The sequence below is a fragment of the Coturnix japonica genome, chromosome 17 (genome assembly GCF_054131305.1).
Source record: "Coturnix japonica strain WE chromosome 17, WE-NBRP24, whole genome shotgun sequence".
Classification (NCBI taxonomy): domain Eukaryota; kingdom Metazoa; phylum Chordata; class Aves; order Galliformes; family Phasianidae; genus Coturnix; species Coturnix japonica.
The window spans coordinates 868,966-881,258 of NC_140679.1; the positions used below are offsets into that span (position 1 = coordinate 868,966).

The 12,293-nt window shown below is 57.1% G+C and overlaps 1 protein-coding gene across 1 annotated transcript in view; it reads left to right on the forward strand.

The window, feature by feature from the left end:
- The window catches only part of LOC107307868 (hydroxyproline dehydrogenase-like), a 29,009-nt gene extending 21,195 nt beyond the window's left edge, over positions 1 to 7,814 (forward strand). Inside the window, exons 7-10 of the mRNA XM_085518239.1 lie at positions 2,815 to 2,960; positions 3,453 to 3,557; positions 3,636 to 3,721; positions 7,642 to 7,814. Of these exons, the coding sequence (XP_085374365.1) occupies positions 2,815 to 2,960; positions 3,453 to 3,557; positions 3,636 to 3,721; positions 7,642 to 7,814 (510 nt within the window). The remainder of the gene's footprint in view (positions 1 to 2,814; positions 2,961 to 3,452; positions 3,558 to 3,635; positions 3,722 to 7,641) is intronic.
- The last annotated feature ends 4,479 nt before the right edge of the window (positions 7,815 to 12,293 follow it).

Consider the following 12,293-nt stretch of genomic DNA (forward strand, 5'->3'; position numbering starts at 1 on the left):
GGGTCTCTATGGGGTTTCTATGGGTCCCTCTGTGCTATGGGGCTGATGGGGAGGTACAATGTGGGGCAGACCCACATATGGCACACGCACCAGGCCTACCTCAAGGTGGGGGATATGGGGGGATATGGGGGGAGATATGGGTCTCTATGGGTCTCTATGGGTCTCTACGGGTCCCTATGGGTCTCTATGGGGTGATATGGGGAGATATGGGGTCTCTATGGGTCTCTATGAGGAGATATAGGTCTCTATGGGGTGATATGGGTCTCTATGAGGCTCTATGGGGTGATATGGGGGTATATGGGGTCTCTATGGGTCTCTGTGGGTCTCTATGGAGTCTCTATGGGTCTCTATGGGGTGATATGGGGTATCTATGGGTCTCTATGGGTCTTTATGGGGTCTCTATGGGTCCCTATGGGTCTCTGTGGGTCCCTATGTGTCCTTATGGGGTCTCTATGGGTCTCTATGGGTCTCTATAGGTCCCTATGGGTTCCTAAGGGTCTCTATGGGACTCTATGGGTCCCTATGGGTTTCTATGGGTCCCTATGGGTCTCTATGGGTCCCTATGGGTCCCTATGGGTCTCTATGGGTCTCTACGGGTCCCTATGGGTCTCTATGTGTACTTATGGGGTCCCTATGTCTCCCTATGTCTCCCTTTGGGTCCCTATGTGTCCCTATGTGTCTCTATGGGTCCCTATGTGTCCCTATAGGTCTCAATGTGTCTCTATGGGGTCCCTATGTGTCTTTATGGGGTCTCTATAGGGTCTCTATGGGTCCCTCTGTGCCTCTATGGGGTCCCAATGGGTCCCTATGTATCCCTATGGGTCTCTATGGGTTCCTATGTGTCCCTATGGGTCTCTATGGGGTCCCTATGGGTCTCTATGGGTCCCTATGTGCCTCTATGTGTCTCTATGGCGTCTCTATGTGTCCCTATGGGGTCTCTATGGGGTCTCTATGGGTCCCTATGTGTCCCTATGTGTCTCTATGGGGTCTCTATGGGTCCCTATAGGTCTCTATGTGTCTCTATGGGGTCCCAATGGGTCCCTATGGGTCCCTATGTGTCCCAATGGGTCTCTATGTCTCCCTATGGGGTCTCTATGTGTCCCTATATGTCCCTATGGGTCTCTATGGGGTTCCAATGGGTCTCTATGTGTCCTTATGGGGTCTCTATGTGTCCCTATGTGTCCTTATGGGGTCTCTATACGGTCTCTATGGGTCTCTATGGGTCCCTATGGGTCTCTATGGTTCTCTATGGGTCTCAGTGTGTGATATGGGGTCTCTATGGGGTGATATGGGTCGTCATGGGTCTCTATGTGTCCTTATGGGGTCTCAATGTGTCCCTATGGGGTCCCTATGTGTCTCTATGGGGCCCTATGTGTCCCTATGGGGTCCCTATAGGTCTCTATGTGTCTCTATGGGGTCCCTATGTGTCCCTATGTGTCTCTATGGGGTCCCATTGGGGTCCCAATGGGTCCCTATGTGTCCCTATAGGTCTCTATGGGGTCCTTATGGGTCTCTATGGGTCCCTATGTGTCCTTATGGGGTCTCTATGGGTCCCTATGGGTCTCTATGGGGTCTTTATGGGTCCCTATGTGCCCTTATGGGGTCTCTATGTCTCCCTATGGGGTCTCTATGTGTCCCTATATGTCCCTATGGGTCTCTATGGGGTCCCAATGGGTCCCTATGGGTCCCTATGTGCCCTTATGGGGTCTCTATGGGTCTCTATGGGGTCTCTATGTCTCCCTATGTCTCCCTATGGGTCTCTATGTGGTCCCAATGGGTCTCTAGGTGTCCTTATGGGGTCTCTATGTGTCCCTATGTCTCCCTATAGGTCTCTATGTGTCCCTATGTGTCTCTGTGGGTCCCTATGGGTCTCTATAGGGTCCCTATGGGTCCCTATGTATCCTTATAGGGTCCCAATGGGTCTCTATGTGTCGCTATGGGGTCTCTATGGGCCCCTATGTGTCCCTATGTGTCCCTATGTGTCTCTATGTGTCTCTATGTGTCGCTATGGGGTCTCTATGGGTCCCTATGTGTCCCTATGGGGTCCCTATAGGTCTCTATGTGTCTCTATGGGGTCCCTATGTGTCCCTATGGGTCTCTATGGGGTCCCATTGGGGTCCCAATGGGTCCCTATGTGTCCCTATAGGTCTCTATGGGGTCCTTATGGGTCTCTATGGGTCCCTATGTGTCCTTATGGGGTCTCTATGGATCCCTATGGGTCTCTATGGGGTCTTTATGGGTCCCTATGTGCCCTTATGGGGTCTCTATGTCTCCCTATGGGGTCTCTATGTGTCCCTATATGTCCCTATGGGTCTCTATGGGGTCCCAATGGGTCTCTATGTGTCCTTATGGGGTCTCTATGTGTCCCTATAGGTCCCTATGTGTCCCTATGGGTCTCTATGGGGTCTCTATGTGTCCCTATGTGTCCCTATGTGTCTCTATGTGTCCCTATAGGTCTCTATGGATCCCTATAAGGTCCCTATGAATCCCTATGTGTCCCTATGGCTCCCTATGTGCCCTTATGGGGTCTCTATGTCTCTCTATGGGGTCCCTATGGGTCCCTATGGGTCTCTATGGGTCCCTATGTGTCCTTATGGGGTCTCTATAGGGTCTCTATGTGTCCCTATGGGTCCCTATGGGTCTCTATGTGTCTCTATGAGTCCCTATGGGGTCCCTATGGGTCCCTGTGTGCCTCTATGGGGTCCCAATGGGTCCCTATGTCTCCCTATAGGTCTCTATGTGTCTCTATGGGGTCTCAATGTGTCCCTATGGGGTCGCTATGTGTCCCTATAGATCCCCCATGTTACCCCATAGGGCGCCGAGTCCCGTTTGCAGATTGACATTGATTCCTCCCGCCGCCTGGGGGCGCTGTTCGGCCTGAAGCTGGTTCGTGGCGCCTACCTACACCACGAGAGGAGCACCGGCAACATACAGCCCAGCAGGGAGCACACCGACCGAAGGTGACCAATGGGGAGCGAGCGGGGGCGGGGCTAAAGGGAATAACGGCCAATGGGGAGCCGGGGTGGGCGTGGCTAAGGGGGCGGGGTTAAGAGGATTAAGAACCATTGAGGAGCGTGGGGGGCGGGACTAAGGGCAATAAGGACCATTGAGGAGCGTGGGGGGCGGGACTAAGGGCAATAAGGACCAATGGGGAGCGATGGGGCGGGGCTAAGGGGAATAAGGACCAATGGGGAACGTGGGGGGCGGGGCTAAAGGGAATAAGGGCCAATGGGGAGCCTGGGGGGCGGGGCTAAGGAGGATAAGGGCCAATGGGGAGCGTGGGGGGCGGGGATAAGGGGAATAAGGACCAATGGGAAGCCTGTCGACCAATGGGGAGCCTGGGAGGGCGGGGCTAAGTGGAATAAGAACCAATGGGGAGCCTGGGGGGGCGGAAGTAACGTCGCCAAGATGGCGGCGATGCGCTGACGTCACTTCCTGTTTCCGGTTTGTAGCTACGCCGCGTGCCTGGAGCTGGCGCTGCGTCACGTGACGTCGGGTCACGTGACCCTGGTGGTGGCGACGCACAACGTGGAGTCGATCCGAGGCGCCGCGCGAAGGTCCCGCCCTTAATTTATGCAAATTTATGCCGATGTATGGAGATTTATGCAAATTTATGCTGATTTATGTAAATGTAGGATGGAGGAGCTCGGGATCCCTCGGGACGGGCCCGTCTGTTTTGCGCAGCTGCAGGGGGTGGCTGAGCACCTGGGGCTGGCGCTGGGTGAGTGACCCATAAGTGCCCCATAGGGACACATAGAACCCCATAGAGACACATAGGGATCCATAGGGACCCATTAAACCCCATAGAAACCCATAGGGACCCATGGAACCCCATAAGTGCCTCATAGAATGCCATACGGACCCATAGAACCACATAAGTGCCCCATAGAACCCCATAGGGACCCATTAAACCCCATAGGGACCCATAGAACCCCATAGGGACTCATGTAACCCCATAAGTGCCTCATAGAATGCCATACGGACCCATAGAACCACATAAGTGCCCCATAGAACCCCATAGGGACCCATTAAACCCCATAGGGACCCATAGAACCCCATAGGGACCCATTAAACCCCGTATGTGCCCCATAGAACCCCATAGGGACTCATGTAACCCCATAAGTGCCTCATAGAATGCCATACGGACCCATAGAACCACATAAGTGCCCCATAGAACCCCATAGGGACCCATAGAACCCCGTATGTGCCCCATAGAACCCCATAAGAGCCCCATAGAACCCCATAGGGACCCATGGAACCACATAAGTGCCCCATAGAACCCCATAGGGACCCATTAAACCCCATAGGGACCCATAGAACCCCATAGAACCCCATAAGTGCCCCATAGAATCCCATAGAACCCCATAGGGACCCATAGAACCCCATAGGGACCCATAGACCCCATAAGGACCCATGGAACCCATAGAACCCTATAGGGACCCATTAAACCCCATAGAACCCCATAGGGACCCATAGACCCCATAGGGACCCATGGAACCCCATAGGGACCCATAGAACCCATAGAACCCTATAGGGACCCATTAAACCCCATAGAACTCCATAGGGACCCATAGAACCCCATAGAACCCCATAGGGACCCATTAAACCCCATAGAACCCCATAGGGACCCATAGAACCCCATAGGGACCCATTAAACCCCATAGAACCCCATAGAACCCCATAGGGACCCATAGACCCCATAGGGACCCATGGAACCCCATAGGGACCCATTAAACCCCATAGAACCCCATAGAACCCCATGGGACCCCATAGAACCCCATAGGGACTCATAGAACCCCATAGAACCCCATGGGAACCCATAGAACCCCATAGAATCCCATAGGGACCCATAGAACCCCATAGGGACCCATAGAGACCCATAGGGACCCATAGAACCCCATAGAACCCCATAAGTGCCCCATAGAATCCCATAGAACCCCATAGGGACCCATAGAACCCCATAGAACCCCATAGGGACCCATAGACCCCATAAGGACCCATGGAACCCATAGAACCCTATAGGGACCCATTAAACCCCATAGAACCCCATAGGGACCCATAGACCCCATAGGGACCCATGGAACCCCATAGGGACCCATGGAACCCATAGAACCTCATAGAACCCCATAGAACCCTATAGGGACCCATTAAACCACATAGAACCCCATAGGGACCCCATAGAATCCCATAGTGTCCCATAAGTGCTCCATAGAACCCTATAGGGACCCATTAAACCCCATAGAACCCAATAGAACCCCATAGGGACCCCATAGAGCCCCATAGAGCTCCCATTGATCCCATAGAGACCCCTAGAGACCTATAGAGACCTATAGTACCCCATAGAGCCCCATAGAGACCCCATAGAGACCCATTAAACCCCATAGAACCCCAAAGAACCCCAAAAGTGCCCCACAGAATCCCATAGAACCCTATAGAACCCCATAAGTGCCCCATAGGGACCCATAGAACCCCATAGAACCCCATAAGTGCCCCATAGAATCCCATAGAACCCCATAGGGACCCATTTAACCCCATAGGGACCCATTTAACACCACAGGGACCCATAGAACCCCATAGGGACTCATAGAACCCCATAGGGACCCATAGAATCCCATAGAACCCCATAAGTTCCCCACAGGGACCACTGGGGACCCTATATAAGTGGGGTTGGGGTGGTTATGGGGGTCTATGGGGGGAGGGGACCCTATATAAGGGGGAGTCGGGGTGGTTATGGGGTTAATTACCCCCTATATCCCCCCCATCCCATATTAACCCCTTCCTGCCCCCATTGCCCCCATATTAACCCCTTCCTGCCCCCCATTACCCCCATATTACCCCATTACCCCCCCCCATCCCATATTAACCCCTTCCTGCCCCCATTACCCCCATATTAACCCCTTCCTGCCCCCCATTACCCCCCCCAGGACCCCTATATCCCCCCATATCCCCCCTATATCCCCCCATATAAACCCCATTACCCCCCCAGGACCCCTATATCCCCCCATATCCCCCCTATATCCCCCCATATTAACCCCATTACCCCCCAGGACCCCTATATCCCCCCTATATCCCCCCATATCCCCTCATATATCCCCATATTAACCCCATTACCCCCCCAGGACCCCTATATCCCCCCATATCCCCCTCATATCCCCCCCAGGACCCCCATACCCCCCCATATCTTTCCCATATCCCCCCATATCCCCCCCATATCACCCCATATATCCCCCGAGGACCCTCATAGGACCCCCATATCCCCCCAATATCCCCCCCAAGTCCTCCATATCCCCCCATATCCCCCCCAGGACCTTCATAGGACCCCCATATCCCCCCATATCCCCCCCAGGACCCTCATAGGTCCCCTATATCCCCCCCATATCCCCCCCAGGACCCCCATATCCCCCCATATCCCCCCCAGGACTCCCATATTAACCCCATTACCCCCCCAGAACCCCTATATACCCCCATATCCCCCCCTATTAACCCGATTACCCCCTCAGGACCCCTATAGCCCCCCATATCCCCCCCATATACCCCCATATCCCCCCAATATCCCCCCCAGGACCGCCATATCCCCCCCTATATCCCCCCATATCCCCCCCATATACCCCCATATCCCCCCCATATCCCCCCCAGGACCGCCATATCCCCCCCTATATCCCCCCATATCCCCCCCATATACCCCCATATCCCCCCAATATCCCCCCCAGGACCGCCATATCCCCCCATATCTCCCCCATATCCCCCCCATATCCCCCATATCTCCCCCATATCCCCCCCATATCTCCCCCATATCCCCCCCAGGACCCTCATAGGACCCCCATATCCCCCCATAACCCCCCAATTTCCCCCCCTATCCCCCCCAGGACCCCCAAATCCCCTCATATCCCCCCCTATTAACCCCATTACCCCCCCAGGACCCCCATATCCCCCCCAGGACCCCCATATACCCCCATATCCCCGCCAGGACCCCCATATCCCCCCCATATATCCCCCCAGGACCCCCATATCCCTCCATATCCCCCCCATATCCCCCCATATATCCCACCAGGACCCTCATAGGACCCCCATATCCCCCCATACATCCCCCCAGGACCCTCATAGGACCCCCATATCCCCCCTCAGGACCCCCATATCCCCCCATATCCCCCCCAGGACCCCCATATCCCCCCATATCCCCCCATATGCCCCCCCTATTAACCCCATTACCCCCCCAGGATCCCCATATACCCCCCATATATCCCCATATCCCCCTATATCCCCCCCCTATTAACCCCATTACCCCCCAGGCCGTGCTGGGTTCCGTGTGTTCCGTTCCATCCCGTATGGTCCCCCCGATGCCGTGCTGCCCTACCTGCCCCCCATATTAACCCCATATTAACCCCATATCCCCCCATATATCCCCCCAGGACCCTCATAGGACCCCCATATCCCCCCATATCTCCCCCCAGGACCCTCATAGGACCCCCATATCCCCCCATAACCCCCCTCAGGACCCCCATATACCTTCATATCCCCCCCATATCCCCCCATATATCCCCCCAGGACCCCCATTACCCCCCCCAGGACCCCCATATACCCCCATATCCCCCCATATCCCCCCCATATCCCCCCCTATTAACCCCATTATTCCCCCCCCAGGCCGTGCTGGGTTCCGTGTGTTCCGTTCCATCCCGTATGGTCCCCCCGATGCGGTTCTGCCCTACCTGGCACGTAGGGCACAGGAACATCCAGAGCTGCCGGGCAGCGCCCAGCAACGGGAAGCCATCTATAGGGAGATAAAGAAGAGGATACTGCCATGGGGGGGGGAATAAAGGGGGTGTGGGGGGATATGGGGGGATATGGGGGGATATAGGGGAGATATGGGGGGATATGGGGGGGATATTGGGGGATATGGGGGGGATATGGGGGCCCTAGGGGGGGATATAGGGGGATATGGGGGTCCTGGGGAGGATATGGGGGGATATGGGGGGATATGGGGGTCCTATGAGGGTCCTGAGGGGGATATGGGAGGACATGGGGGGATATGGGGGTCCTATGAGGGTCCTGGGGGGGTATAGGGGTCCTGTGGGGGGGATATGAGGGGATATGGGGGTCCTATGAGGGTCCTGGGGGGGGTACAGGGGTCCTATGGGGGGGATATGAGGGGATATGGGGGTCCTATGAGGGTCCTGGGGGGGATATGGGGGGATATGGGGGGATATGGGGGGGATATGTGGGTCCTAAGTGCCCATCCAGAGCTGCCGGGCAGCGCCCAGCAACGGGAAGCCATCTATAGGGAGATCAAGAAAAGGATACTGCCGTGGGGGGGGGATTAAGGGGGTCCTATGGGGGTCCTAGGGGGGGTATGTGGGGCCTTATGGGGGATATGGGGGTCCTATGAGGGTCCTGGGGGGGATATGAGGGTCCTAGGGGGAATATGTGGGTCCTATGAGGGTCCTGAGGGGGATATGGGGGGGATATAAGGGGAGATATGGGGGGATATGGGGGTCCTATGAGGGTCCTGGGGGGGATATGGGGGGATATGGGGGTCCTAGGGGGGGATATGGGGGGTTATGGGGGTCCTAGGGGGGGATATGGGGGGTTATGGGGGTCCTAGGGGGGGATATGGGGGTCCTATGAGGGTCCTGGGGGGGATATGGGGGGAGATTGGGGGCCTAGAAGGGGATATGGGGGGAGATTGCGGGCCTAGGAGGGGATATGGGGGGATATGGGGGTCCTGGGGGGGATATGGGGGGAGATTGGGGGCCTAGGAGGGGATATGAGGGTCCTAGGGGTGGATATGTGGGGCCTTATGGGGGATATGGGGGGATATGGGGGGATATAGGGGTCCTATGAGGGTCCTGGGGGGACATGGGGGTCCTGAGGGGGGATATAGGGGTCTTAGGGGGGGATATGGGGGGATATAGTGGTCCTGAGGGGGGATATAGGGGTCCTAGGGGGGATATGGGGGTCCTATGAGGGTCCTGAGGGGGATATGGGGGTCTTAGGGAGGGATATAGGGGGATATGGGGGTCCTGAGGGGGGATATGGGGGTCCTAGGGGGGATTTGGGGGTCCTATGAGGGTCCTGAGGGGGATATGGGGGTCTTAGGGAGGGATATAGGGGGATATGGGGGTCCTGAGGGGGGATATGGGGGTCTTAGGGGGGATATGGGGGTCCTATGAGGATCCTGGCGGAGATATGGGGGGATATGGGGGTCCTATGAGGGTCCTGAGGGGGATATGGGGGTCTTAGGGAGGGATATAGGGGGATATGGGGGTCCTGAGGGGGGATATGGGGGTCTTAGGGGGGGATATGGGGGGATATGGGGGTCCTGGGGGGGATATGGGGGTCCTAGGGGGGATATGGGCAGATATGGGGGGGATATGGGGGGTCCTAAGTGCCCAGCAACGGGAAGCCATCTATAGGGAGATCAAGAAAAGGATACTGCCATGGGGGGGGGATTAAGGGGGGTCCTATGGGGGGATATGGGGGGATATGGGGGTCCTATGAGGGATATGGGGGGATATGGGGGTACTATGAGGGTCCTATGGGGGATATGAGGGTCCTGAGGGGGGGATATAGGGGGATATGGGGGGATATAGGGGAGATATGGGGGGATATGGGGAGATATGGGGGTCCTATGGGGGATATGGGGGTCCTATGAGGGTCCTGGGGGGGACATGGGGGTCCTGAGGGGGGATATAGGGGTCTTAGGGGGGATATGGGGGGATATAGGGGTCCTGAGGGGGGATATAGGGGTCCTAGGGGGGATATGGGGGTCCTATGAGGGTCCTGAGGGGGATATGGGGGTCTTAGGGAGGGATATAGGGGGATATGGGGGTCCTGAGGGGGGATATAGGGGTCTTAGGGGGGATATGGGGGGATGTGGGGGTCCTGAGGGGGGATATGGGGTCTTAGGGGGGATATGGGGGTCCTGAGGGGGATATGGGGGTCTTAGGGGGGATATGGGGGTCCTGAGGGGGGATATGGGGGTCTTAGGGGGGGATATGGGGGTCCTGGGGGGGATATGGGGGTCTTAGGGGGGGATATGGGGGGATATGGGGGTCCTGAGGGGGGATATGGGGGTCTTAGGGGGGATATGGGGGTCCTAAGGGGGGATATGGGGGCCTTAAGGGGGATATGGGGGTCCTGGGGGGGATATGGGGGTCTTAGGGGGGATATGGGCAGATATGGGGGGGATATGGGGGGTCCTAATTGCCCAGCAACAGGAAGCCATCTATAGGGAGATAAAGAAAAGGATACTGCCATGGGGGGGGGGATTAAGGGGGTCCTATGGGGGGATACGGGGGGATATGGGGGGATATGGGGGTCCTATGTGGGTCCTAGGGGGGATATAGGGATCCTGAGGGGGGATATGGGGGCATATGGGGGTCCTGAGGGGGGATATAGGAGTCTTAGGGGGGGATATAGGGGTCCTGAGGGGGGATATGGGGGTCTTAGGGGGGATATGGGGGTCCTGAGGGGGGATATGGGGGTCTTAGGGGGGGATATGGGGGGATATGGGGGTCCTGAGGGGGGATATGGGGGTCTTAGGGGGGGATATGGGGGTCCTGGGGGGGGATATAGGGGTCTTAGGGGGGGATATGGGGGGATATAGTGGTCCTGAGGGGGGATATAGGGGTCCTAGGGGGGATATGGGGGTCCTATGAGGGTCCTGAGGGGGATATGGGGGTCTTAGGGAGGGATATAGGGGGATATGGGGGTCCTGAGGGAGGATATGGGGGTCTTAGGGGGGGATATGGGGGGATATGGGGGTCCTGAGGGGGGATATGGGGGTCTTAGGGGGGGATATGGGGGGATATGGGGGTCCTGGGGGGGATATGGGGGTCCTAGGGGGATATGGGCAGATATGGGGGGGATATGGGGGGTCCTAATTGCCCAGCAACGGGAAGCCATCTATAGGGAGATCAAGAGGAGGATACTGCCATGGGGGGGGGGATTAAGGGGGTCCTATGGGGGTATACGGGGGGATATGGGGGTCCTATGTGGGTCCTAGGGGGGATATAGGGGTCCTGAGGGGGCATATGGGGGCATATGGGGGTCCTGAGGGGGGATATAGGGGTCCTAGGGGGGATATGGGGGTCCTATGAGGGTCCTGAGGGGATATGGGGGTCTTAGGGAGGGATATAGGGGGATATGGGGGTCCTGAGGGGGGATATGGGGGTCTTAGGGGGGGATATAGGGGGATATGGGGGTCCTGGGGGGATATGGGGGTCCTAGGGGGGATATGGGCAGATATGGGGGGGATATTGGGGGGTCCTAAGTGCCCAGCAACGGGAAGCCATCTATAGGGAGATCAAGAAAAGGATACTGCCATGGGGGGGGGATTAAGGGGGGTCCTATGGGGGGATATGGGGAGATTTGGGGGTCCTATGTGGGTCCTAGGGGGATATAGGGATCCTGAGGGGGGATATGGGGGCATATGGGGGTCCTGAGGGGGGGATATAGGAGTCTTAGGGGGGGAAATAGGGGGATATGGGGGTCCTGAGGGGGGATATGGGGGTCTTAGGGGGGACATGGGGGTCCTGAGGGGGGATATAGGGGTCTTAGGGGGGGATATGGGGGGATATAGTGGTCCTGAGGGGGATATAGGGGTCCTAGGGGGGATATGGGGGGTCCTATGAGGGTCCTGAGGGGGATATGGGGGTCTTAGGGAGGGAGGGATATAGGGGGATATGGGGGTCCTGAGGGGGGATATGGGGGTCTTAGGGAGGGATATAGGGGGATATGGGGGTCCTGAGGGGGATATGGGGGTCTTAGGGAGGGATATAGGGGGATATGGGGGTCCTAGGGGGGGTTATGGGGGGGATATGGGGGGATATGGGGATAGATTGGGGGCCTAGGAGGGGATATGGGGGGATATAGTGGTCCTGAGGGGGGATATAGGGGTCCTAGGGGGATATGGGGGTCCTATGAGGGTCCTTGGGGGGATATGGGGGTCCTATGTGGGTCCTGAGGGGGATATGGGGGTCCTAGGGGGGGATATGGGGGTCCTAGGGGGGGATATGGGGGGAGATTGGGGGCCTAGGAGGGGATATGGGGGGGAGATGGGGGGATATGAGGGGGGATATGGGGGGATATGAGAGGAATATGGGGGGATATGGGGGGGATATGGGGGGTTATAGGGGTCCTAAGTGCCCAGCAACGGGAAGCCATCTATAGGGAGATCAAGAGGAGGATCATGCCATGGGGGGGGGAATAAGGGGGGATATGGGGGGATATTGGGGGATATGGGGGGGATATGGGGGTCCTAGGGGGGATATAGGGGGATATGGGGGTCCTGGGGA